This window comes from Tubulanus polymorphus, chromosome 8 (assembly GCF_964204645.1).
Source record: "Tubulanus polymorphus chromosome 8, tnTubPoly1.2, whole genome shotgun sequence".
Lineage (NCBI taxonomy): Eukaryota > Metazoa > Nemertea > Palaeonemertea > Tubulaniformes > Tubulanidae > Tubulanus > Tubulanus polymorphus.
The window spans coordinates 11,466,776-11,494,273 of NC_134032.1; the positions used below are offsets into that span (position 1 = coordinate 11,466,776).

The 27,498-nt window shown below is 39.2% G+C and overlaps 2 protein-coding genes and 1 pseudogene across 3 annotated transcripts; all 3 read right to left on the reverse strand.

Moving 5' to 3' along the window:
- Positions 1 to 210: 210 nt before the first annotated feature.
- LOC141910365 (uncharacterized) lies at positions 211 to 26,576 on the reverse strand. The gene is made up of 15 exons (XM_074801098.1): positions 26,474 to 26,576; positions 25,149 to 25,326; positions 23,842 to 25,032; positions 20,923 to 21,265; positions 20,483 to 20,868; positions 19,762 to 20,128; positions 19,163 to 19,281; positions 17,882 to 18,361; positions 16,226 to 16,396; positions 15,064 to 15,306; positions 14,053 to 14,148; positions 13,011 to 13,058; positions 11,733 to 11,899; positions 2,590 to 2,731; positions 211 to 1,525 (listed from the first exon to the last, which is right to left on the reverse strand). The coding sequence occupies exons 2-15, from the start codon at positions 25,294 to 25,296 to the stop codon at positions 693 to 695; spliced, it is 4,734 nt and encodes a 1,577-aa protein (XP_074657199.1). The 5' UTR covers positions 25,297 to 25,326; positions 26,474 to 26,576; the 3' UTR covers positions 211 to 692.
- Positions 2,635 to 5,380, reverse strand: LOC141909919 (uncharacterized; annotated as a pseudogene).
- On the reverse strand, positions 5,308 to 6,591 carry LOC141909545 (uncharacterized). Of its 2 annotated transcripts, XR_012619755.1 has the most exons (3): positions 6,409 to 6,591; positions 5,555 to 6,079; positions 5,308 to 5,352 (listed from the first exon to the last, which is right to left on the reverse strand). XR_012619755.1 is itself a non-coding variant. In XM_074799992.1 (2 exons), the coding sequence occupies exons 1-2, from the start codon at positions 6,554 to 6,556 to the stop codon at positions 5,628 to 5,630; spliced, it is 600 nt and encodes a 199-aa protein (XP_074656093.1). In that variant the 5' UTR covers positions 6,557 to 6,591; the 3' UTR covers positions 5,518 to 5,627. The 2 variants fall into 2 exon arrangements, 1 of the variants encoding a protein (XP_074656093.1); XM_074799992.1 differs by lacking the exon at positions 5,308 to 5,352 and having other exon boundaries at positions 5,518 to 6,079.
- Positions 26,577 to 27,498: the final 922 nt, after the last annotated feature.

The following is a 27,498-nucleotide window of genomic DNA, read 5'->3' on the forward strand; positions in this document are numbered from 1 at the left end:
ACATTTGTACTTCTTAGAAACAACAGCCTTGACCTTCCCAATGTTATGAATCAGTCTTTCATGCCGACTAATGCTTGATTTCAGCGTAAAACGTTTCTCGCACATCGGACATTTGAACGGTTCTACACCAGTGTGAACTCGCCCGTGTTCCTTCAAATGGAGACGAGTTTTCATCCGCTCATCACGAAACCGACATTCAAGGTCGTTCATTGTAATGAGCCCGTTTCATGTGCAAGTTACAGGATCCTCTCCTGAGTGAAACGTTGATCACACATTTGAACGGTTTTTCAAACGGTGTGAATTCGCTCATGGACCTTCAAATCTGAGCGATATTTCCTTCGTTTATCGCAAAACTGACAATGAAACGGTCGTTCATTTGTACATCGAAGAACACGTTTCATATGCCGATCAAGGTTCAGCGAGAAATGTATCCCGCACGTCGGTTTTTCGCCGATGTGAATTCGCTCGTGTTGTTTAACATCTGCAGCTGAATTGAACCTGTCATCGCAAAACTGATATCTAAAAAGGTTTTTCATCGATATGAACGCGTTTCATGCGCACATCACATTGTGAAGTGAAACGACGCTCGCAAATCGGACATTTGAACGGTTTTCACTGGTGTAAGTTCGCTCATGGCGTTTGAAACATTTAGATATTTCATTCTCGTTTATCGCAAAACTGATATTTATCGTTCATCGGTATGAACCAGTTTCATGTGCGTTTTTCGGGTCGATTCCGAGCAAAACATTTCTCACACATCGGACATTTCTCATGTGCTCTTTACAATGTGATTTCCTTTCGAAGCCTCGTCCGCACGTTGGACATTTAAACGGTTTTTCGCCGGTGTGAATTTGCTCGTGTCGGGTCAAATGTTGGCGACATTTCAATCGTTGATCGCAAAAATGACATTTCAAAAGTCGTTCAGGATGAACCCGTTTCATGTGCAGCGTTAAGTTCGATTTTAGCACAAAACACGATTCACACTTCAGACATTTAAACGGTCGTTCATCAGAATGAACGTGTTTCTCGTGGCGTTTACAGGCTTCTTTCAGCGTGAAACATTTCTTGCACATTGGACATTCAAACGGTTTTTCATTGTTATGAATCAGTTTCATGTGCCGATTACAGTTTCCTTTTTGATTGAAACACAACTCGCACCTCAGACATTTAAACGGTTTTTGGCCGGTGTGAATTTGCTCGTGTTGTTTCAAATGGCGACTAGTTTTCAAACGTTTATCGCAAAATTGGCATTTAAACGGTCGTTCATCGGTATGAACCAGTCTCATGTGCCCTATACACTGTTTTTTCAGTGTGAAACCTCTCTTGCACATCGGACATTTAAACGATTTTTCACCGGTGTGCTCATGTTCCTTAAGATTGGCGCTAGTTTTGAAACGTTTATCGCAAAACTGACACTGAAATGGTCGTATATTTGTATGAACACGTTTCATATGCCGATTACAGGTCGCTTTCTGCATGAAACGTTTCTCGCACGTCGGGCATTTAAACGGTTTTTCACTGGTGTGTGTTCGCTCATGTTGTGTATGATCTGCGGTCATCGTCGAGTCAGACCCAGATCGATAGATGACTCCACTAGTACTAACAGGGTTGATGTCAACCCCTTTACACCCTGTAGCTACTTTCATTCGACCTTGAGCATTGACCTTTCCAGCGGGCAGATGACTCAGGTCAACAGACGGCAGTAATTCACACGGCACATCGTATACGACACCTACAAAAGAAGGGAGAGAATCCAGATTTTAATTAATGATGGCACATCAACATTTCCGTCACCACAGTTCGGACCAGTTAGAATTCAACAAATGGCAAAATTAAGGGTATCCGATTTAGGATTCGGACACTGTCCCTTCAAAAGGTTGAAGAAATTACAATATTCCAACCAATAGTTGAACTTGAATATATCGCATTTGCGATTTTATCCTCAAAATACAACAATAAAGTTCTAAAAATGTGTCTAGGTAAAAAAACGAACCATTTTCATGGTTTACTTCCTGCGTTAACATTGTTCGGCCGCACACCGGACATTTAACGGTTTTCACGAGCACTCATGTCGTATAACAATCTCTACGGTTTTTGTCCATGCAACCTCGACGTAATCAGTCTCCAAAGCTACGAAGTCACCATCCCCGACATATTCCGCTTATTTTCGATCTGTGTCACCATCAATTTCAGGTTGCCACGTCAGTCCAATTAAAAAAAAACCATTGAAATAGCCACCAGAATCTGGATTTCAATTTTCCATCTACTGATCACAGAATTAAGCATCGTTTACATGCCGCATTTAAAAGGCAGAAATAAGACTCCAGATATCTCTGTCAGTGTAAGCATTCCGCTTGGAGGAGTGCAAGAGTCAGTTAAAAACACAAGAAAATCTTTTAGTTTTCAATTTAATATATAATATTCTACAAGAATTTAAAACATCGAATTATACATTTTGATCCCAAGTAGAGACTTTACCTTATCTTAATTTGATAATTAACAAAAGAGCAGAACGTAAGATAACCGATGACCAATCATTATCCGAGGTACATCAAATTTACAAATCAAATGTATTTGGCTGAAAATAATGAATGCGTTTCATGTGCTGTTTGCAATTTCCTTTCTTATTGAAACGTCGCTTGCACATCGGACATTTGAACGGTTTTTCGCCGGTGTGAATTCGCTCGTGTTGTTTCAAATGGTCGTGAGTTTTCGTCTGTTTCTCGCAAAACTGACATTTAAACGGTCGTTCAATGAGATGAATCCGTTTCATGCGCAGCATTTCAGATTGGTTAAGATTGGTTTCAGCGCGAAACATGATTCATGCATCGGAAATTTAAATGGTCGGACGTTCATTTGTATGAACACCTTTTATATGCCGATTACAGTTCTATGACTGCGTGAAACATTTCTCGCATGTCGGACATATAAACGGTTTTTCACCGGTGCACACTTGCTCCGTGTCGTTTAATATCTGCAGCGGTAATGAACCTGTCATCGTGAAACGGACATTTAAACGGTTTTCATTGATATGAACCAGTTTCATGGGCGCGTCACTTTGTGATTTAACTGTGAAACAATGCTTGCACATCGGACATTTGAATGGTTTTGGTGTGTATGTGCTCGTGACGTTTCAAATCTTTAACGGTCGTTCATCGGCATTAATCGGTCTCATGTGCTGTTTACAGTTCTTTTTCAGCGTGAAACCTCTCTTGCGCGTCAGACATTTAAACGGTTTTTCACCGGTGCGAATTTTCGCTCATGTTCCTTAAGATGGGCGCGAGTTTTCAAACGTTTATCGCAAAACTGGCATTTAAACGGTCGTTCATCGGGATGAACATGTTTCAAGTGCGCGTAACTGTGTGATTTCTGTTTGAAATGTAGCTCGCACATCGGACATTTAAACGGTTTTTTCGCCGGTGTGAATTCGCTCATGTTCCTTAAGATGGGCGCGAGTTTTGAAACGTTTATCGCAAAACTGGTATTTAAACGGTCGTACATCGGTATGAAACAGTCTCATGTGCTGTTTACAGTACCTTTTCAGCGTGAAACCTTTCTTGCATGTCAGACATTTAAACGATTTTTCACTGGTGTGTATTAGCTCGTGTCCCTTGAGATTGGCGCGAGTTTTAAAACGTTTATCGCAAAACTGACACTGTAATGGTCGTATATTTGTATGAAAACGTTTCATATGCCGATTACAGTTCACTTTGTGCATGAAACGTTTCTCACACGTCGGACATTTAAACGGTTTTTCACTTGTTAGTATTCTGTTGTGTTCAGCGCGATCCGTATTCATCAACTGTTTAGACTTATGTTTATAGGTGGCTCCACTAGCACTACCAGGCTCGATGTCAACCCCTTCAAATCCTGTTGTGATATTAAATCGACCTTGACCATTGAACTTTCCAGGGGGCAGACGACTCAGTTCAACAGACGGTTGTAGCTCACGCGTTAGTTGTATCCGACACCTACAAAGAGTTGTGAGAGAATCCAAATTTTAATTTAGCTTACCATCATTTCATATATTTCCACCACCGCAATTCGGACTAGTTACATTACAATTCAACAACTTGCAAAATTTCGGGTTGGACACTGTCCCTACTACTCAATAGAAACTAAATTCAGTGTAAACTAGAATTTATTTCTTGTTCCTTTTATCATCAAAATAGAAAACACCGTTCCAAAAATAAAATATGTCCAGGACAAAATTATGAACTGTTTACACAAAATCGGCATCTCATTTTTGTGGATTTGTCTCCATGGATTTGTCATTATTGGACGCAGTGATATTTGCCTGTTACGCCGCTATTGGTTTTTCCTTGCGACACAGTATTTTTACGTTTGATGACCAGACACCGCATCTAAGAAGTGGTCAGTTCCCATGGTCCATCGGTGAAAGCACCACCTGCAAAGACCCACAAGAACTGACGATGTCGACGATTCGACGAAGGGGGCGTTTCATCAACTTGAACACGAAATGCCGGTTCGATGAGAAAAACAAGATATTTCGCATCCTTGGAAAAAACGATGAGACCTAGAAAACTCATATAAAGTAATCGGTTGCACAGGAAGGTTATAAAGTGCGTTTGTTCTAGTACTCAACTTTCCTTGACGAGAACAAAAAACTGGGTAACGAAAATTCCACAACATTTATCAAATATCGAGACGATAAGTCAATATTTTTCTCAAAAACCATTTTCTATCTACAAACGAAGACCGATGACACTGAGATGACTGCTGATTGCATCACGCCGCTTGACTGATGGAAAAACCTCTTCCCAAAGTATACCCATCAGAAATTTCAATGAAAAATGGCATACTATTTGGAAGCTGCAGCTCTCGGAATTCAGGGCAAGAATTACCTTTTCAGGCACAAAATAGGTCACCCACAGCTCTTGTGTGTCTAATCGACCCAATTGTACTCATGCTGATGTGCTATAGGGGTTTAAAAACATACGTGAAAGATCAAAATATTGATTGAAGCGTCTTAAAAATCAAAACTTCAAGAATACGTAAAAACATTGAAACCATTCTTCGAAACTTCCAGATATAACTGGATTCCATATACTGATGAAAAGTGAACGCAATTGCCGGCAGCTACTAAAAGTCCCAAGTGGGCTAAAAACCCTAAATTCTTCATACAATGAACAAACTGGACCAGGGGCAAACTTATTAAGATGCTTGCTTTTTCAACAAATTTGGTCTTTAAAACTCAACCATATATGAATAGGTAAGATCACTGTTCTCACCTACCTGTACGAATAACACTGTCAGCGGTTCCCGGTTGTGTATCATGTTGTTGTTGTTGTACGATCTGTTGAGTTGAATAATCTACGTCATCGTCGCTTCCTGAAGATATTTCAATCGGTTCAATCATAACGCCTACGACTTTTCTGTTACCTCGGTAACGATGCGATCGTTTGAACGGATGCGTATTGGTATCTGCGGTATTTGTATCAGTTAATTGCTCACTGTATTTTAGTACGACTTTTTCGCCACCGGTGGCGCCGCTGAACAGTTCTAATCGTTTGAATGACACAGATGAACTTACGATCGATTCTAATTGTTCTAACGCGTTATTGCAGCTGGAGACCGCCGGGGGCGGGGGTGTCGATAATCCACTTTCACTCGGCTGTTCGATATAAGTCTTGATTCGTCGATGCTTCGTCAACATTTGAATCGTCGGGAATCGTAGAATCGTTCGATTCGTCCTCGGCATTTTTAATACTTTCTAAAGTTGATTTGCTTTCGGCGCTCAATAAAATTTCACAACCATTTGAATCTAGAACTGAGAAATTGACGGTTTCCGCCGATGCTGAGCTGACCGGAGCTGTTGCCGTCGACGACACAACATTCTCCGATTCATTCAATTGTTGCTGCGATACATCGGTAACCGATGGTTTCAAGTCGATTCCTGAGAGTAACGAAATTTTAAATTCACCACCAAGTGGAGCTAATTCAACAGGTGTTGTACCGCTTTGAACTTCAAATTGTCTTTTTTGTCTGGTTTTTGGTTGATTCGCATCGGGCGTTTCGCTTCCATCTCCGGACATTTGTATTTGTCCATGTCTCTGACCTGATTACAAAAAATGTATATTCACAGGGAATTTACCAATATTTAGACAACTTTAGCCCTTTACTTTTCCTAAAGTCGCTTATCAATGAGTGTTTACACCGGAAGATGTCTTTCCATAAGTTAATTAGTAAATATAAGATTTAACTAATTTTCAATTGCCTAAGGCTCCTCAAATTAGTATTACCACCAGATGTTGTATTCCAATACCACCTGTACCCCATTTTTCTATTTATGAATCAATTTGTTTTTGTTACGAATCCCTTTCATCCTGACTTCTATTTGAAGCCCAAAACCAATGAATTTGAGGTAAGATTTTTTTAAGGACAAACCTTTAGTTTGACGTCGAGACATCCATCTAAACCAGGTATTATCATCGGCATCAATAACTAATTCATCTAACCAATCCATGTGTCGACGCAGACAACTTTTGAAAGCATCGTCACGTACGTGCACCTCGACACCTTCCAACAGCAACATTTCAACGTCACTTCCCTAGCTCAATCTATCTTCTCGGTTTCAGAAATTGAAAGTAGGGCACCTAAAAACGTCTGGCATTCACATTTGACTATAGCTAGTTACCTAATCGTTGGTGGTAAGCTTTTAATGTGGTTTGTGAAAATATCCGATCGTGAAACTAAACCACAGACAGGTTACTGACTAATTTAACTACTACCATTGTATCGCCACATCTTTGTTTGTTTGTAGAACAAAATTGTAGAGTTGAGTAGCAAGTGATGTATTTTGTAGGTAGGGGAAGCCTAAATAAATATGCTATATTTCATTTCATCTCGGTTCATCTCGGCAAAATACGTCATCTCGGTAATAAGGATGACCCCTGATATGAGCCACAGGGACTTGTCACAGTTGATATTGAATGAATAAAACCAATATCAATGACCAGATCCACTATCCCTGTATAATATAAAAATGTTATCTTATTATACAGTTGCAGGAATACTGGTACCCCCATCGGCCCATCATTCGTCTTATCCATATTATCAATATCAATCGTGACAAGTCCCTGTGATACGAGCCCCTGTGGTTTAAATCAAATTCTTCATACATTAGGTGGGTAAAAGTGCATATCCGCACCTCTACGCGTAAACGGTTCAATCAATTACGTTCAATATCATTGTTTCAGATTCAAAATGTCATCAGCAATTCAGTACATTGCCAGGCATTCCTTTACTTTCGCACCGCACTATGTTCCACTCTGTCTACGTCCTTCAAACTTATGTCACTGGTGTATTTTTGTATGAGGAATCTTATGGTGAAGTCCGTTTTTTAATATCTCCAACAGAAAATAAAATTCGCTTTTTTATAAAAAATTTAGATTTTTAATCGAGGTCGAATCCTAGCCGTGCTCGTGCAGGTCTCAGAAATCACCGGTCCCCAGAATTACGAGCTCAGCGGAGTTGACTGTAATGCCAAACCAAACTATCATTATTCCGGATGCTGGAGATGTAATTAGTCGGTTATTCGTTATAGTTTAGCGTTCCAATAAAGGCCCCACACTAAACCAGATAGGCCTATCAAACCTGGCCAAAACTACTGAAATTCATTTGTTGTGTTTTTATTGTTTGTGGAATAGCTACAGAATTCTGGTGCATACGATGCTCGCTTTCCTATATAGAACATACAAAAGTGCCCTTTTTATAATTTAAGAACACCCGTTTCAAAAATCCTGGCTACGGGCTTGTTTATGAAGGGTTAATTAAGATTTCAATAGAAAATAATAGTAATAATAAATAGTACTTGAATTCAATTTTCCCACCCTTCAGGACCCAGAATGCCATGGGACAAAGATTAACATTTCTAATGAGCAGTTCCAAGATGCATGGAATCGACTTCGGTCGGGCACCGGCGGCGTGCATTATGGGAGGGTATGTGCAGCTGAAAAATAGCGCTATTTTTCAGATTTCCGCTATGATTATCAGGTTCCCACTGTAGCACGTATTCACTCTTCGTTTAATGAAAAAAGAGAAATACCTTTCGGACCTAAGAAGGACCTTGATTACAGGACCTTGTGGGTGCTGATTATTTCTACGAGCATGTGCTGCTAGAAGGGTTTTCTAAATCAGGGAAAATCTTCCAGTCCAAAAACAACGAATTGATATCCAGGGAGGTTAAAAATGGAACTGGTTCCCGATTAATTACGAGATTATTTACAAACGTTTATCACCATTGTTCAAGTAGGTTTTGCTTCCAGACGGGATCCGCATGATAACAACGAAAACTAAATTTGATTAAATTAATTCACGATTTTATTTCAAACGAAAAAAATATATCCTTAGAAGTGAATGAAAATACGAAAAAACACGGGATAATAATTTTTTAGCAAATGTGAATCGAGTTTTTAGATAGATTTGAATCGAGTGTTGCCGAATCCAGTGATTACTTCATGGTGGTCAGGTCAGGTTTTTCAGAATGTTGTTTTCAAAATAATGATAGAATAGAATTACGTATTTTCAATGAGGTTACCTCTATTTTAGAGAGTCCATGCTGGAATTAACTATCTTTAAATAGAATGAATACAACGAGACAAATACAACTGTCTCGTTGTATTTATTCTACACCGGGGTCCGGTCCAGTTCCACAGTTCTGATTTAAGATTTCACTCCGAGTTAGCTCATCGAAAATGAGCTAACTTTAACTCAGAGCTCAATCTCACTCACAATTACAGTGGAACTGGGTCCAGCTGGTTAACACGGCTACTCTACGAAAGTTTGAGGCCATCATCAAAGTCCAAAGTTGACCTCTTCGATATCTTTTTTTAATCAAAACATATTCTTTTATACAAGAAAATACCCATGTTTTCCGACCATGTGAGTTTTCAATTCCACTTTCTGTTTGTATCGTTTGGGGCAGAGATGACAGGCGTACGGGCGCTCGCCAGTATGTACGCGGATGTGAGTTTGACAAGCGCTTCTCGATGGGAATCCTTTGTTACATAAGCTACACTTGTAAGGTCTGGGCGGACGCGGATACAGATGCGATAATGTATTATCCCAAATAACTTCTGGTCTGTTGCCTTCACCTGCAAAATTCCGGAAAAAAATGTTTCAATTCTTTTCATATTTCATCAATGGAAATCCAGTTCGTTCTGTTCATACATATCGAGTATTGTACCTTCAAAGAAAGTCGGGGAATAAAGTTGCGCACTTACGTAAGAATTTTAAGTTATAGACTCATCAAAACATATATACGTGCAGAAACTATATAAGGGGTGGGGGTGGTACCCTCGGGTGCCAACTGAAGCCTGCCTCTTTTCGCCAAAATCCCAGTGTCAAAAATAAGATATGAAATGTTCCTTTGATCCTCAACCTCAACAACATGAGAGAATCCTCATTCCAGCAGCCAAAAATTAGTAGAACAACCCATCAACAATTTATGATTTTTTCATAGGAAAAATATCTTTATTTTCAAATATTACACTAAAATACATGTACAATTCATTTACACGTGTCATTTACAACGAACCACATAAATAGGTATTGATTTCTTAAGTTCCATGATTCCAAGTGTTAAAAGTCAAAAATATTTGACAATCACTGGCAAAGATTCTGAAACCATTTGAAATCTCACATTAAATCACAGAAACTGGAAAATGATGATAAAGAATCGAATGTCTGAAATAGGGGGAGGGTGCAGGTCCAGGTCCAGGCTTAAGAACGATACCTGCATAGGTTTTGTTTCCATTACAACCCTTATAACAAAAGCGTATGAATGATTCTAACATTTCTTCGCCACAAGGAACATTTACCAATTGATATTCATTAACATGTATGTATAAATCCCATACAGGGATCAGTTGCTCAAAATATCATAGTTTCAATGATTTTTTTCATTGTCACTACGTTAACTATCCACTGGTTAAATCTAACCAACTTTTGAGCAATTGGCCCCAGGTTATTACAATTTTTACGTGAAAATAAACTAATGAAATACATCTATTATCAACTAAATAGCATCAATTCAGGTACGCACATACAAATTAAAGCTTAAAGTAGTTCTAGAATCTAAAAATGAAATTTATGTCACATCATGGCTAAGGGTTTCTTAAGATGATTGGAAAAAAATAAGCGAAAAAAAACATATTTTTAAAGAGTTAGAGAGCTTTTTCTACTATAGCCTGAATCAAAACAAGAATGAGAAATGACATACACGAAAACACGTAACAGTTGGAATGAAAAGCCAAAAACCCTTGGGCCATTTATCGAAGAATCTTCTCGTTTAAGAAAAACTTATCTTAAAAATAATTCTAATCTAAAATCGTTAAATCTAACAGTAGACAAATCTAAAAAATAAATTGCTTGTCATTGATTTTTTATAACAAATGTCTGGAATACAACTGGCAAACGTTGGAACATCTTTATAGCTTTAAAGTTCGAGATACAACACGAAGATTCTAATCAATCGGGACGCAACTCGCGATGTTGTGTTTAGCTTTCAGATGTCGATTTAAGCTACCCTTTTGCGAGAACGCAATCTGACAAATCGGGCAGGCGTGAGGCTTCCGTCCGGTGTGAACATTCAAATGAATCTTCAGAGCAGACGGATTTTGACAATCTTTCAAACAAACTTGACACGTTCGCGACCAATCGTCTTTTTGCGGCGTCGCTCTCAATTTCGGAGACGCGGCCGTTTTCAAGCCTGCGCTTGTATAGTGAGCTCGTTGCCGCGGGGACCAGTTCACACCTGGAAAACCCGAATAACATGAACATTTATTTCGAAAATCATATTTCTATCATGCCATGCTCCATATTTCCATTCGGTTAGGTAAAGTAATTTTGGGAAAACATCTAAAAAGCTTAACCATTGAAACAGTTTTCACAGTTTTGGTACACCTATCTTAGCTATTTTAGTTGTGGTAGTCAATTCATAATTTGGTATAGAACTAGGTCTCTAGGTACACCTAGCTCACTTGGAAAGTGGTCTGAAATGTTCAACAATCTGACAATTCCAAAATTGAATGCTCCTGGTGAACACGACTTTGAAACTCGCCAAAATCATAGAACATCATTAGCTTCAACTTTGCAATGAAATGTGGTGAAAATATGCATAGATCTCGAATATATATATATTAGGTAAAATGATCATTCAACACCCCCTAGTGAGCATATGCAGAAGCCAATAACCGTGAAAACAACTCATACTCTGGGTAATCCAAATGCCATGTTAGATGTGTCCGATGACAGTGCTAACAATATCATCAAATATCAAGACTTTAAGGTGGACATTCTTATTTCCAACAGACCCAATTTTTCTTGTGATACTAGGTGGACATATACCGAGCAATTGATGAAAATGTCTCTAAATTTCCTCCTGCAAAATATGCATAAGTGCATCTCAAAACGTATCAAAAACTTCCCAAGAAAACTAGATTTTCAGACAGGAGCCGCACGATAGACTAAGAGTAAACGCAATCGCCTGCTGGGACTGAAGTACTAAGTGGGCTGACCATTTGTCAATTATTTCCAGTAATCTCTTGTTGCTAGAAAGAAAAATCTAGATTCACATGAAAGGTGACATAAACCCAAAACGGTAGCTTAGAATCAAAGAACGACAGCAAATGTTCCCTCTACTGAATGTTGTGAACTTTTTTCATGTGAATGTTCAAATGTCCGGATTGTGTAAAACGTTTTTTGCACACGGTGCAAATGTAAGGTTTTAACCCGATGTGAACGGTTTTCACATGACTGTTTAAATTTCCGAGTTGCGTAAAACTTCTCTTGCAGACGTTACAAACGTGAGGTTTCAATCCCATGTGAACGGTTTCCAGGTGAACTTTTAAATGTCCGATTCGCTGAAAACCCTTTTTGCACATGGTACAAACGTGAGGTTTTAAGCCGGCGCGGATGTTCAAATGCACATCATGGTTGAATCTGTCATGAAGAAGCTGCTCCGATTGATAACTTTCAGCAGATTTTCCAGGAGGTGTAAACTCCTCTGCAGTCGGAGTTGCTCCTATGTCTAAACTGATTTCGTCCTGCTCTTGAAACCGCGGTGACCATTTCACACCTGGAAAATCCGAATTACGTCAAAATTATAGTGAATTGTGTTGATGAATTTATTTTCACTGCGTCACCTTCACCAAAATTCTTATAGTCAGATTTATAAAGTCATTGAAGTGAACAAATACGTTCGATACTTAGGCTATATGCTGATTTTGGTCTGCATGTTTTTATCAACCTAGATCCCAAAAGATGGTGCCATTAAAGTATCCGGCCGAGTGACTGAAAGTCCAGTACACTCAAAATCTACTGGAATAATGGAATCAATAGCTAAACTCAAACTTTTGTGATATTGAAACATTGTATACATTGTAAATCCAGGTTGAATTGTTGAACAGGATTCATGTGCGCAATTTAAGGTTAGCTCTCAGATTAAAACATTGCTCGCACATCGGACCTTTAAAAGGTTTAATGTTTTGATCCTGTGTAATTATTAGCCTGTGATGCCTACAATCAATGGAGACGAAAATGCGTTATCACCAAACCTACATTTATGTTTTCTGCTATCACCACCGGTGATGCCGCAAGTCATCAGAGTAGATTATAGGTGTCACCACCAATACTAGGAAATCAACACCTTATATCTGGTCGCTATTCTAAATCGACCGTTCCAGATGACTTCGTACAAAAAGCGGCTGTAGTTCAAACAGTATGTCGTATCCAACACCACAGAGTTACATGAGAGAATCCAGTTTTTTAATCAGTCAGTACTTTCGAATTTGTTATCCAACGACCAGCGACATTTACGGTAACCAAGATGAAGACACATACTATCACCTAAAAAGGTTGAAGAAATTAATATTCCATTCCAGACTTAAATTATGATATTTCCATCTGAAAATGGAATATATTCGGGTCAATATTATGAATGCGTTTCATGTGCTTTACACAGTTTGATTTCAGATTACATCGCAGCCCACATATCGGACATTTAAACGGTTTTTCGCCGGTGTGAATTCGTTCGTGTCGCGTCAATTCGGCACGAAAATGAAATCCTTTATCGCAAAACTGACATTTATGCGTTTTACTATCGCTGCTGTTGGCGCCAGTGGCTAACTTGAATCGACCTTGGCCATCGACCATCCCGGATGGCAGGCGGAGTCCACCAGCCAACAGTGGTTCAAATGGTAACTTGTCTCGGAAACCTGCAAAGAATCCAGATTTTACAATTTTCAATATATGATAATGAAATCAAGCAGATGGTTGTAACCTGTCACTGTCAGTATTCCTGGTGGAGAACATAAAGGAAATTAAAAAAAACACAAAGAAAATCTTCATTTTCAATCTTTTATTCTATGTCTAAAACATGAAAATGAAATTAACACATTGCTACTGACAAAAACAGTAGAGCTTAAATAAAAAATCTTCCTTTGCATTTTACGAATCGAACTACCGAGATTACTCTCCAACTTTGTACATGCATTTGTTCCAAAATTTAAGATTTAACAAGATCCTGATTTTGATTTGTTTCTTACAATTCAATATCTTCAGAAAATGAAACTACTATGAATACAGTACATCGACAAAAAATAACGTTTTAGGAAACTTTTTTCCATCCGATGAACTAACGAACCATTGAAACATCAAAACAAGAAATGTGTTCATGTTAAAGTTATGATTAAAGTTGTAAAAGTTTCATATACAATAATACAATCATCGTTCCCACTTAAGACATTTGAATGATTTTAGCCCATGTGAAGTTGCATTTTGAATGTGCAGATTACAAAAAAAAACAATATTTGCAAAGACTGAACTGATGCTTACGATGCTTATTGTAATCGCCATCTACCTTATCCTGGCCAACTGATTTTGCCATCTCTGATGAGTTCTGTCAAATGTCAAAACCAGGATTTCACACACACACACACACACACACACAAGTCCGGTCAGATTTTAGAACTATTTATGAATCTTTTAACGTAAACATTTCCGTATCGATATTGTGAATGCGCTGTAAATGTAGTTTACGATTTGATTTCCGATTGAAACGTCGCTCGCACATCGGACATTTAAACGGTTGTTCGCCAGTATGTACAAGTATGTGCCGATTCAAATCTCTGGACGACATAAAACGTTTTTCGCAATAACCGCACGGGTGTTTCCGACGCTTTTCGTTATCTACGGGTTTTCCCCCCGGGATCGATAGATTCTGCCGATAATTGATCGCATTGTAAGTGTGGTATTCAGGATTCCACGACAGTCCGGACCCAACACCTGCAAGTAGCCATCAGAATTCAAATTTTATAATTACATATTACCATATTATGGAGACCGTTGCAGAGCCGTTCATGATCCAAAACTGAACCAACAACATCACTCTCAAACCTTGAACCTTGTCACAATTTTGCCCATGCCCTCTTGAAAAATAACAGCAATTTTCTCAGGGCAACATTCTTTTCCATTATGTCACTTTAATATCAGAGTCTAGCTTTTGATTTTAATTACATGTTCATTTAGTCTTATGAATTCTAATATTTCCAAATACTTATGATCATCGAATATATAATCTAACGATAAAAGATATCAAAACATCAAATTACACAGTTCAGTTCATCGAATGCTGATATCTTCCTAGTAACAAATGGAGTAAAACATTAGAAAACCAATGATGGTCTATTTTAACTTAACAATCTAGAAACTGAATGGTCGAAATTATCTATGCGTTTGATGTGCCATTTACAATTGGCTTCCAGCGGGAAATATTGGACAATTAAACAGTTTATAGCCCAAATTGTTTGTGGCAATATAAATGTGTAGATGACAAAATGCCCTTTTTTATCAAAACTGAACTGATGCGTACGGCGCTTATTGCGGCCAACTGACATATTGCCATCTCTGATGAATTCCGTCCGATGTCAAATCCAGGATTACACACACAAGTCCGGTCATATTTCAGAACTATCTATGAATCTTTTAACGTAAACATGTCCATGTTGATATTGTGAATGCGCTGTAAATGTAGTTTCCGACTTGATTTCTGATTGAAACGTTTCTCGCACATCGGACATTTAAACGGTTTTTCGCCGGTGTGAATTCGTTCGTGCCGGTTTAAATCTCTGGATGACAAAAAACGTTTTTCGCAATAGCTGCACAGATGTTTCCGACGCTTTTCGTCATCTACGGGTTTAGCCCTCGGAGCTGATAAATTCTGCTGATAATTGATCGCGTTGTAAGTGTGGTATTCGGGATTCCACGACAGTCCAGACCCAACACCTGCAAATAGCCATCAGAATCCTATTTTATAACCACATATTACTACATTATGGAGACCGTTGCAGAGACCGTTCATGAGTCCAAAACTGAACCACCAACATCACTCTCAAACCTTGGACCTTAGGGCCATTTCGGACTTTGACCGAACTCTGGAGAATAACAATATTATTTTCTCATGTCCAACCTTATTCCACACTTAATACAATAGCTTCCAGTCCCAGGGGTCGATCCAAGAGCACAAGGAGCATGCATGCGCCTTGTCAGAATTTTCCCCATGCCCTCACGAAAAATAACAGCAATTTTTTCAGGGCAACATTATTTCTCATTATGAATGTGTCTGGAAATTGCATTATAAAATTCACTGAAATACAAAGCTTTCCAAACGCCCATTTTGGCTTTGCTCACTATGCGTAGATAATTAAGCACTTTTTAAGAGTTTGCCCGTTTTAAACTCTGTCGCTGCGGACCATCAGTTTCTCCTCGAAGGACTCGGTGAAAAATCACAAGACAATCTTAGTTTTCAATTTTACATATATTTATCTAGTCCTTTGAATTCTACTATTTCCAAAGATTTATGACTATCGAATACATTATCTTATGACCAAAGATATCAAAACATCAAATTACACAGTTCAGTTCATCTAATTCCAATATATTCCTAGTAACAGTCGACATTGGAACATTATATAACAAATGATGGTCCATTCTAACGAACATCCAATCTTCTAGAAACTGAATGTGCTGGGGTCGAAATTATAAATGCGTTTCATGTGTCGTTTACAATTTGCTTTCAGCGGGAAACGTAGCTTGCACACCGGGCATTCGAACGGTTTTTCGCCGGTGTGAATTCGCTTGTGACGCTTCAATTCAGCCGGATAATTAAACCCTTTACCACAAAACTGACAACTATATCTCTTACTTTCAGCGCCGGCAGCAACAACGCCAGCCCTGGATCCACAGGTGGCGCCACTCGTGCCGGATTCAGCATTAACCCCTTCATAGCTGGTCGCTACATTGAATCGACCTCGTGCATTGGTCATCCCCGAGGAGAGAACGTCTCGTCCAACTGACGGCAACTTGTGTCTACGACCTGCAAAGAGCCGTGAGAACCCAGGTTTTAGAACTCCGTGTATGTTTGTATGTATGAATAGATATTCCCAAGAAAAACTGTCACTGTCTCAGTGTTCAAACTATCAATTATCGGAGTGGAGTCCCCAAAGAACTGCATGAAGAAACTCTGTCCCTGTCTCAGTATTCAAACTATCAATTGTCGGGGTGGAGTCCTCAAAGAACTGCATAAAGAGAAACTCTGTCACCGTATCAATATTCAAATCATCAGTTAGTTAACTGTGGTGGAGAGTTCGGAGAAGAATCGCAGAAAGAATCTTCATCAAATCACGATTCAAAGTAGGTATGACTTGTTGGAGGAGAGCTTTGAGAAAAACAGTATCAAGACCTCATACTTTGTATAAAAATGCTAGAAAAAACAATTTCGGTTATGAATCTTATATTTATTCATCTATTGTAATATATATCTAAATATCGCTCGAATAACATGAACACAATGCAGTCGATAAATAATTAGAATTTACAACATAACTCCCGAACTTTATGAGCGGTTCTAACTTAAATTCAATCTATAAGTAAAAAAAGTCGTACAAAATTCCTCCAAATTCCATTTCACCAAATAAACTTAACACTCCTTTCTCGATATTCGAAGAAGCGTTTGAATATGAATTTGTTCAATACTGAATTATAAACGTATTTAATGCGATTTGCAATTTATAGTCAAATTAAAGTGGAACCTCGATACAAGGAACTCGGATAGAAATGATTCATCGGATAAAAAAAATATATAGAATTTCGTCCCGAGTAAGAAAATTTAATCAAACATCACTCTCAAACCTTGGACCTTAGGGCCATTTCGGACTTTGACAAAACTCTGGAGAAAAACAATATTATTTTCTCATGTCCAACCTTATTCCACACTTAAATAGAATAGCTTCCAGTCCCAGGGGTCGATCCAAGAGCACAAGGAGCATGCATGCGCCCTTGTCAGAATTTTCCCTATGCCCTCACGAAAAATAACAGCAATTTTTTCAGGGCAACATTATTACTCTTTATGAATGTGTCTGGAAATTGCATCATAAAATTCACTGAAATACAAAGCTTTCCAAATGCCCATTTTGGCTTTGCTCACTATTTGCGTAGATATTAAAGCACTTTTAAGAGTTTGCCCTTTTTAAACTCTGTCACTGCGGACCATCAGTTTCTCCTCAAAGGACTCTGTGAAAACACAAGACAATCTTAGTTTTCAATTTTACATATATTTATCTAGTCCTTTGAATTCTAATATTTCCAAAGATTTATGACTATCGAATACATTATCTTATGACCAAAGATATCAAAACATCAAATTACACAGTTCAGTTCATCTAACTCCGATATATTCCTAGCAACAGTCGACATTGGAACATTAGATAACAAATGATGGTCCATTCTAACGAACATCCAATCTTCTAGAAACTGAATTTGCTGGGGTCTAAATTATGAATGCGTTTCATGTGTCGTTTACAATTTGCTTTCAGCGGGAAACGTAGCTCGCACATCGGACATTTAAACGGTTTTTCGCCGGTGTGAATTCGCTCGTGTCGTTTAATGTCTGAGAGAAAAGTAAACCCTCGATCGCAAAAACGGCATTTAAACGGTCGTTCATTGGTATGAACCATTTTCATGTGCGATTTACGGTTTGATTTCTGAGTAAAACGTAGCTTGCACATCGGACATTTAAACGGTTTTTCGCCGGTGTGAATTCGCTTGTGACGCTTCAATCCGGTCGGATAATTAAACCTTTTACCGCAAAACTGACAACTATGTCTCTTACTTTCACCACCGGCAGCAACGACACCAGCCCTGGATCCACAGATGGTGCCACTCGTGCCGGATTCAGCTTTAACCCCTTCATACCCCGTCGCTACATTGAATCGACCTCGAGTGCTGGTCATCCCCGAGGAGAGAACGCCTCGTCCAACTGACGGCAACTTGTGTCGACGACCTGCAAAGAGTCGTGAGAACCCAGATTTTAGAACTCTGTGTATATATGTATGAATAGATATTCCCAAGGAAAACTGTCACTGTTCTGTCACTGTGTCAGTATTAAAACTATCAATTATCGGAGTGGAGTCCTCAAAGAACTGCATTAAGAGAAACTCTGTCACGGTCCCAGTATTCAAACTATCAATTATCGAAGTGGAGTACTCAAAGAACTGCATAAAGAGAAATTCTGTCACCGTCTCCGTATTCAAATCATCAGTTAGTTAACTGAGGTGGAAAGTTCGGAGAAGAATCGCAGAAAGAATCTCCATCCAATCACGATTCAAAGTAGGTATGACTTGTCGGAGAGCTTCGAGAAAAACAGTATCCAGACCTCATACTTTGTATAAAAATGCTAGAAAAAACAATTTCGGTTATGAATCTTATATTCATCTAGTCTAATATAAATCTAAATATCGCTTGAATAACATGAACACAATGCAGCCGATAAATAATTAGAATTTACAACATAACTCCCGAACTCTACGAGCGGTTCTAACTTAAATTCAATCTAAAAGTAAAAACAGTCGTACAAAATTCCTCCAAATTCCATTTCACCAAATAAACTTAACACTCCTTTCTCGATATTCAAACAAGCGTTTAAATATGAATGTGTTCTGTTCTGAATTATAAACGTATTTAATGCGATGTGCAATTCATGGTCAAATTAACCTCGATACAAGGAACTCGGATAGAAATGATTCATCGGATAAAACAAATATAGAATTTCGTCCCGAGTAAGAAAATTTAATCAATTTCATACTGGATATAAACGAACTATCGGCGAGAACGAACAGATTTTCTGGTCCGGTGAAGTTCGTTGTAACGAGATTTAACTGCATAACAAAACCGACATTCAAAAGGATTTTCGTTGTCATGAACCTGTGTGAAATTGAAATTTATTTTCATTAAAATGTTACATCATTAGACGATATAACTAGTATGATTAAACGAAGAAAAATGTAACAGGATAATGGGGTTTCATGTATTGTTTTAGATATATGTCTGTGTAAAACATTGCTCGTGTACATTTAAATGGTTTTTCACAAGTTCGTATACGCTCATGTTCCATATAATATATTCCATATAATATGTATCATTCTACATAATTTGATGTATCATTCTGCATAATTTGATGTATCATTCTACATAATTTGATGTATCATTCTACATAATTTGATGTATCATTCTACATAATTTGATGTATCATTCTATATAATTTGATGTATCATTCTATATAATTTGATGTATCATTCTATATAATTTGATGTATCATGTTCCTACCGCAGGAAATAAGTACCGGTAAGTAAATAACCACCAATACTTAAGTAAATAACGAATGACAATCCATTTCAAACCTAGAAGTCGAAAGTGTTTGGGTCGAAGTTATGAACGCGTTTCATGTGGCCTTTACGGTTTGATTTCTGCGTGAAACGTAACTCGCACATCGGACATTTGAACGGTTTTTCGCCGGTGTGCACGCGTTCGTGACGCTTCAATTCGGTGGGCGAATTAAACCTTTTGTCGCAAAACTGACATTTATATTTCTTGGGACTGCCGCCGGTGGCGCCATCTGCCAGCAGTTTCGGTTTCGATTCATCCGGTTCCATTTTAACCCTTTCGTATCCGGGCGCTACATTGAATCGACCACGAGCGTTGACCTTTGCGCATGGCAGACGGTATCGTCCAACATTCGGCTGCGGTTCCCATGGCGTCCCGCGTCGGAAACCTGCAAAGAGCCACGAGAACCATAACGTTACTAATCGCGACAATGTGGGAAAAAATTTATGAAGATACCGATTGTCGAGGGCGAACGATCTACGGAAAAAATGATTCAAACGATCGAAAAGTATGAAGAATTAAAAAGCCATCAAAAATCTTTGGACAAAACAAAAATTAAGAAAAAAAAAACATTTTGATTTATTTCTATAAAATTTATTTCCAAACCATTAACTAAAATAAATATAAACATGTTTTGACACACGATAAGAACATGAATTAATAATTTATTTATTTTTAGCGTCGCTTACTCCTGCTGTACGAGGGTGGAACATCTCTTTAATTCAATCTGGTTCAATTTTACCGAAACCGTGAACTTTTTCGACGTGCGTTTTCAGGTGAAATTTATGAGAGAACAATCTGTTACAGATGGGACACGCGAACGGACGTTCACCGGTATGTACGCGCTCGTGACGAACCAAACCCGACGGTTTCAAAAACCGTTTATTACAAATCCGACACCGATGTTTATTTTTATTCATCGGGTTCTTCGAACAATAGTCCGGACCGGCCATGCGCGAATCGCGTGAGCGCTCCGCGCGGTTCTTAGAACCCGACGGAGTCATCGTCGGAGTCACCGGTAACCATAGCGCAGTCGTAGCAACCGTCGCCATTGTCGCGTCGTCGAACTGTTCCCATGGCAATAGAGGTGGCACGGCGATTCGGCTACCTGCAAAAAGCCATGAGAACCTTCGTTATAATTTCAATAATGACTAATAGATGGCGTCCGAGTCTCATAACGATCAATCTTTATCTTTCAGCGAGAATAATTCCGTATTGAATTTATGAACTCGTATCAGGTGACGTTTTCGGTCGCATTTCGTTTTGAAGAAATATTCGCACATGGGGCATTTAAACGGTCGGTTACCGGTGTGAACGCGCTCATGTCGCGTCACTTTAGACAAACACGTAAAACGCTTATCGCAAAACTGACACTGGAACGGTTTATCGCCCACGTCGCCGTGGTTATGGTTATTACGCTGATATCCGTATTGATACGCCGATTGTTGCCATGGTAACGATGGCTGTTGAAGCGTGTCATCAGCCATTGTTGTCAATGACGACTGAAGTGGTTGAATCCACAAAGCTGGAAGAATGAAATAGATTTATGATTAGAGAATAAAATTTCGTCTTTTTGTAACCTGCCCCAAAAATTGTCTGAATTGTTTCTATCTACTTAGTTTGTGAAATCAGTCCAATCAGTCTGCTAGTTTATGAAATCAGTCCGCTAGTTTGTGGAATCAGTCTGCTAGTTTATGAAATCAGTCTGCTAGTTTGTGAAATCAGTCGCCTAGTTTGTGAAATCAGTCTGCTAGTTGGTGAAATCAGTATGCTAGTTTATGAAATCAGTCTGCTAGTTTGAGAAATCAGTCTGCTAGTTTGTGGAATCAGTCCGCTAGTTTGTGGAATCAGTCTGCTAGTTTATGAAATCAATCCACTAGTTTGTCCGCTAGTTTCCGAGTTCCTGAATCGCGAATGTTTCCATGTTGAAATTATGACGCCGTTCCAGGTGACCTTTACGATGAGCTTTCTGCGTGAATCTCAAATCACACATGATTTAAACGGACGTTCGCCGGTATGAACACGTTCGTGTCGCGCTAAATCGATAAATCCACGGAACTGCTTCTCGCAAAAACGACAGATCTATATTTCTCGGATTTGTCACCAGGTGGAGCTGCTTTCGCTCGACTCGGAGCAGTGATATTTTCCTGATCCGCTGATGTTCGTTTTTCTTTACAATATCGGGTATTCATTGATTTCAGCGTTGACGATCACCGCCATATTTGAGAAACGGCTCATAGCAATGACGACTCGTAAGAAAGTAAACAAGGGCTGCTTTTGATCTGCTTAAATCTTAAATCCCTCGAAACAACAATGACAACTATTAGACCGGAAAATTGGAGCAAAATTGCAACAAATAGGAACACAGATAATCAAATAATGCAACTAGGGGTCCAGGGAGACCATGCCCACTTTCAAAGTGGCTTGAATTGCCCGACGATTGGACCATTTCAATACTCAACGCCCCCTGGCGAACATTTACTGAAACCAATGACCTTGAAATTCACCATGATTATAGAACACGTGATGAGCTACAATTTTTGCAATTAATCGTTGCAACGATATATGCCTTGGTACCAATACAAAATGGAGTCTGACAGTAATTCCACTATTCAATACCCCGTGGTGACTACATAGAGAAAAACTAATGACCTTGATACTCGCCCCAATTGATCGAAGCGTCTTTAAAATTTCCATGGAAAACTTTTAAAATGTGTGAAAACAATGGCCGCCAGTCAAGGATCTCGATTCTAATCAGCTGGGCTATTGGGCTGAATATGTGTCTAGCGGAAATAAAAACAAAATATCAAGACAATCTATAGAGCTTCTTCAAAACTTCCCAAAATAACCCATCAACGGACAGCCTATGAAAAGTAGACGCAATAGCTTGCAGGAACTCGAGTCCCTGATTTTACTACTAGAACAGTGACACCGACCTATGCACCGACTATTGTTTTGGGACTGCTAGTATCATCAGGGTCACAAGAAATAAATACAGTTGATAAGGCACATCTGAAATATATGATACATAATTGCGGTCTCTGTACCATGATTCATGATCAGAAATCTAGACTTTGGTAGCCACCAGGCAGCCATCTTTGATTTTTCTTGGTGAATATATCATAGGTGCATAACTACAACTGCATGCTCAATGTGCGTCACCAAGTTTCATCAGAATAAAAAAAAAAGAAAATTGACTAAAAAGATGTCAAAATGGCAGCCATCTTTTAATATTTTTCTTTTAAATTATTCGTAGGTGCACAACTAAATGGTTAAGACCAGGCGTACTCTGCACGAGATTAACAACGCATAGGCCTATGGATAGGCAGATGTCTGAATCTAGCATATGCTCTTCCTTCATTGCGGAGGGTATAATAATAATAATTGAACTCAGCTAAACCTGGTCTGATACCAAGTCACGCCTGTGGAGTCACACCAGCTCCTATTAGGTCAGAAGGTATAGAGAAGGTATACACTGGTACAAGGCTCAGTTCGACAGTCCTTCTTTCAGATAGAATTCAAATCCTTTGAGACCAAATGAAGTCCATCATCGACGACTTGCGAGTTTAAACAATATAGGCATATCGAAAACTTTCAGCTGTCGAACTGAAACCTACGATGTAAAGTATGTATTTTCATGCAGTAACAAGGTACGATACTGAATTCTCTATTTCATCTCAAAATCAATTCGAAATAAATTTGTTCACTTAAATCAATTAGAAATGTCTCATTTTTGAAGTCCCAAAAGTATTTATTAAATATCATTATTCAATAGCATATCAGGAAGATCAAATTGTTTGAAAATGCTCATGACCAGTTTAAATGAAATTTCATGAACCTTGTTTACTGCATGGGACGAGCTACAAAAACCACAGATCCGCAAACTTAATCGTCAGATATTCTTATTTCTAAAATCAACAGGAAATTTAATCAGTCAACCTTTTAATAGCCAAAAACCAGAACAGCCTCCAAAAATCTTAATTCAATAATCATCGTTAAACTGGACCAACATAATTCGATTAAGATGCTTGCTTTTTGAATGCGCAAAATGTGTTTTTAAGACTCGCCACTTGAATAAATAGGATCGCTGTTAACACCTACCTGATTGATCAAAAGCTCCACTTGTTCCCGGTTGTGGATCATGTTGTTGTTGAACGATTGGTTGAGTTGAATAATCTTCATCATCTTCGCTTCCTGACGATATTTCAACCGGTTCTATTTTCATCGGTTCATTTTTAATGCTGCCGTAACCTTGGTGATGATGTGATTGTTGAAACGGAAGTGTATCGACATCAGCGGTATTCGTATCAGTTAATTTTTCGCTGTATTTTAGTTCGATGTTTTCACCACTGGTGGCGCCACTAGACATTTCCAATTGTCCGAGGGATGGAGCGGAACTCACTATCGATTCTAATTGTTCTAATGCGTTATCGCAGCTGGAGACCGCCGGGGGCGGGGGTGTCGATAATCCACTTTCACTCGGCTGTTCGACGTTAGTTCTATTTGTTGATGTCGCGTCAACGTTTGAATCGTCAGGAATCGTAGAATTATCTGATTCCTCTTCGGCGTTTTTAATACTTTCTAAAGTTGATTCGATTTCGGCGCTCGATAAAATTTCACATCCGGTCGAATCTAGAACTGAAAAATTGACGGTTTCTGCCGATGCTGAGCTGACCGGAGCTGTTGCCGTCGACGACACAACATTTTCAGATTCATTCAATTGTTGCTGCGATACGACATTGGTAACCGATGGTTTCAAGTCCATTCCCGATTGTAACAATGTTCTCGGTGATTCACCACCAGGTGGAGCTGGTTTAACGGGTGTTGTTTGTCTAAAAGGACGAGGTGGCGTCCTCTGTTGTTGAAACTGCGTATTAAGATTGCGAACACTATTAGCCGGTGATATTTGACGGACTCCGGATTGGTTTCCCATATTCATAGGAGGAATGTTCATAGCCGGTGAAACGTGACGAGGAGGTAAACCTCGTCCTCTTCCTCTTCCGCGACCTCCTCGATTGGGCGTCATCCTCTGTTGAGCTGGTAACAGACCGACCGGTTGCTGCCCGACAGCCATCATTGTCTGTGATTGTTGAACTCGTTGCTGCGGTAGCGCCCCCGGTACGGCTGCACCTCCTCTCCGACGTTTCACAGCTTTTAATACGTTCTGAGCGACAGTTTTTGTTCTGCTCTGAACTTCAAATCGTCTTTTTTGTCCGGTTTTTGATTGATTCGAGCCGATGTACATAACACCTCCATCTCCGGACATTTGGTGTATTTGTCCTCTTCTCTGACCTGCATTGAGACAATTAATTATTTACAGTTACAATCAAATCCCTTTCATCCTACCATTTCTTATCTTTAAAAGGCCCAAAATCGATGAATTAGAGGTAATAATTATAAAGACGAACCTTTAGTTTGACGTCGAGACATCCATCTAAACCAGGTATTATCATCAGCATCAATAACTAATTCATCTAACCAATCCATGTGTCGACGCAGACAACTTTTAAATGCATCCTCGCGTACGTGCACCTCGACTCCTTCCAACAGCAACATTTTAACGTCACTTCTCTAACTATCTAACTTCTAAAATTCAACAAATTAAATTTTTTTGAATTCCACGAAAAATTTTGAATACTGGTATATCATTTTCTAAGGCCATGTTCCAACAGTTCATACAAGCCAAAATACTAGCTGTATAATTTCTTTTTCAGAAGTTACCCAAATCCTGACCCTAACTATTCATCCAAGCTTGCCCTAATGGCAATATCAAGGGGCATTGTTAAGTGTATGCTTTCAATCGCACAGCTTGAATTTGGAGTATTCTTCTATTCTGCTAGGGGCAGCTGATATGTTACAAGTGAGGCTGATTTTCAGAGGGGTGGATGTAAAAATAAAAGGGGACGGCGGCCATCCCTCTTAAACCTGTTGTCGGATTCACTCAAAAACCCTTTTCATCTGTTTCATACTGTATTATTATGATTGGCCAAAGAATGTTCATTTACTCCAGTGGAACCAGAGAAAAGAATCATATGTATTTTTTTTTCAGCTGCAGATTTGCTCTAGCAAAACATTGCATCTGATTGGCTAAAATAAATACACTGGTAGCCGAGTGGCAACCTGTCCGCCCAAGAAATTTGGGCCGTTTTGGAAACCAACGGTGGAAGAGCAACCAGGGTTAGTGTATATTTAAGCTTCGGCAGGAGGACAGTCTAATGGTTCAGAAGAGTAATATTTACAAAACTTAGAAAGTTTATATTGATTAATGATTGATTTTTCAGATCAATTCATCGCATCTAAACCAACAAAATTATTGTTGTGAAATATAGCTCTAAAGCCTCTCTTGACTCAAATTTAGTCTTTAGTTTGGTGTAGGTTAACTGGAGGTACTAAGTACCCCAAAATACAGTAATACAATAGGCCAATACAATAATAATAGGGCCTACATATCGGTCATCCTTATTACCGAGATGACGTATTTTACCGAGATGAAATTAAATATAACATATTTATTTGTTCCATATCGATTTTAACACTTGAAATCATATTATATTAGTAATAAATGCCTGCTGGAGTCATATTTTACATATTTACATATACATGAAATCTGGCATGGCTGATAAAATGGCCAGTCATCCTCTGAAAGGGTTAACCTTTTACTTATATTTGGTTAAAATCAAGCAGTGAAAATCGGTTTGAATGAGTTCTCCTCATAGTGACAACACTGACGTACCGATTACGAGTACTATTCATCAATTTACAAGCTTAATTAAGCGTGCAAACGGCGTTGAAGCGAGGTCTGCCCAACCCGTCGACTTTTCACTTTTCAGGAGCGGCTACCAGTCTATCATATAGATGACGCCACAGTACGGACTAGCGCACCTGTTTTAACGCCGGACTCGCTAGCCGCCGCCGGTCTTCTGCGAAACCTTCAACGACAAAATTGTCTAGCTATAGTTAAAGTTATCAACCCCTAATAACCACATTTGAAAACGATTTCTCCCTGGTCTGTCCACTGCCGCTTCTGCCAGCCAGGCCGGGGAGGTGCCAGTGCTTCCAAGGTTCAAGCAGGGGGCAGTCTCGAGGTGCACACATCCAAATAGGGCGCTCTGGGGGTTCTCCCCAAGAAAATCTTTTAAAATTAGACGTGCGGGGACGCGTTCTGGGCACGATCAGAGTCCGGAACCAGAGTCCATTCCATTCAAAACGACCCGCGGCAAACGCACTGAACCGGCCGGCGATGAACGATACAGGACTGCCGCCGTAAAAATCGCTGGTAATTGTAAACGACGACATAAGCTAACGTATTCTCAGGGATTTTTCACATGCTTATCTTCCGTTCTCACGAAAACGCCAGTCCATAAAAAAAATCAACGAGGACTTTAGAGGGCCCACGTGCCCCCGTGCACCTCCCGGATCCGCCGTTGTCAAGTTCAAGTTCTACGACGATTTGCCGCTGCTTAACCATGACTTGGATCTACGAGCAATAATTGCTCGATCAGCTGGATTATGTAATGGCCGCAGCTGAGCACTCGATTTTTATCGCAATTTCTCTCATTCCACAATGATCAGCTCTTTCTCATATCATTCTCCGGGGCCACTCCTAGACCACACGCAGCTTTTTAGCTACGTAATTCGTTTATCGTTCATTTGACCGCCACAGCCTTGATTATGAATGAATAGAACGTAAATGAACACTTTCTGACGATAAATTTGCTATTTTAGAATCAACTGAAATGCCGGCGGGGATGCGGAAAA

Coding starts and splice junctions, on each gene's coding strand:
- LOC141909545 (XM_074799992.1), bottom strand. CDS start 6,556: ATGTTGCTGTTGGAAGGTGTCGAGGTGCACGTACGTGACGATGCTTTC. Junction 6,080..6,408: donor GTCTCGACGTCAAACTAAAG/GTTTGTCCTTAA, acceptor TTTTGTAATCAG/GTCAGAGACATGGACAAATA.
- LOC141910365 (XM_074801098.1), bottom strand. CDS start 25,296: ATGTTGCTGTTGGAAGGAGTCGAGGTGCACGTACGCGAGGATGCATTT. Junction 21,266..23,841: donor TGGAGCTTTTGATCAATCAG/GTAGGTGTTAAC, acceptor TCATTCTTCCAG/CTTTGTGGATTCAACCACTT. Junction 11,900..13,010: donor GTTTAAATGTCCGATATGTG/GGCTGCGATGTA, acceptor GTACCATGTGCA/AAAAGGGTTTTCAGCGAATC.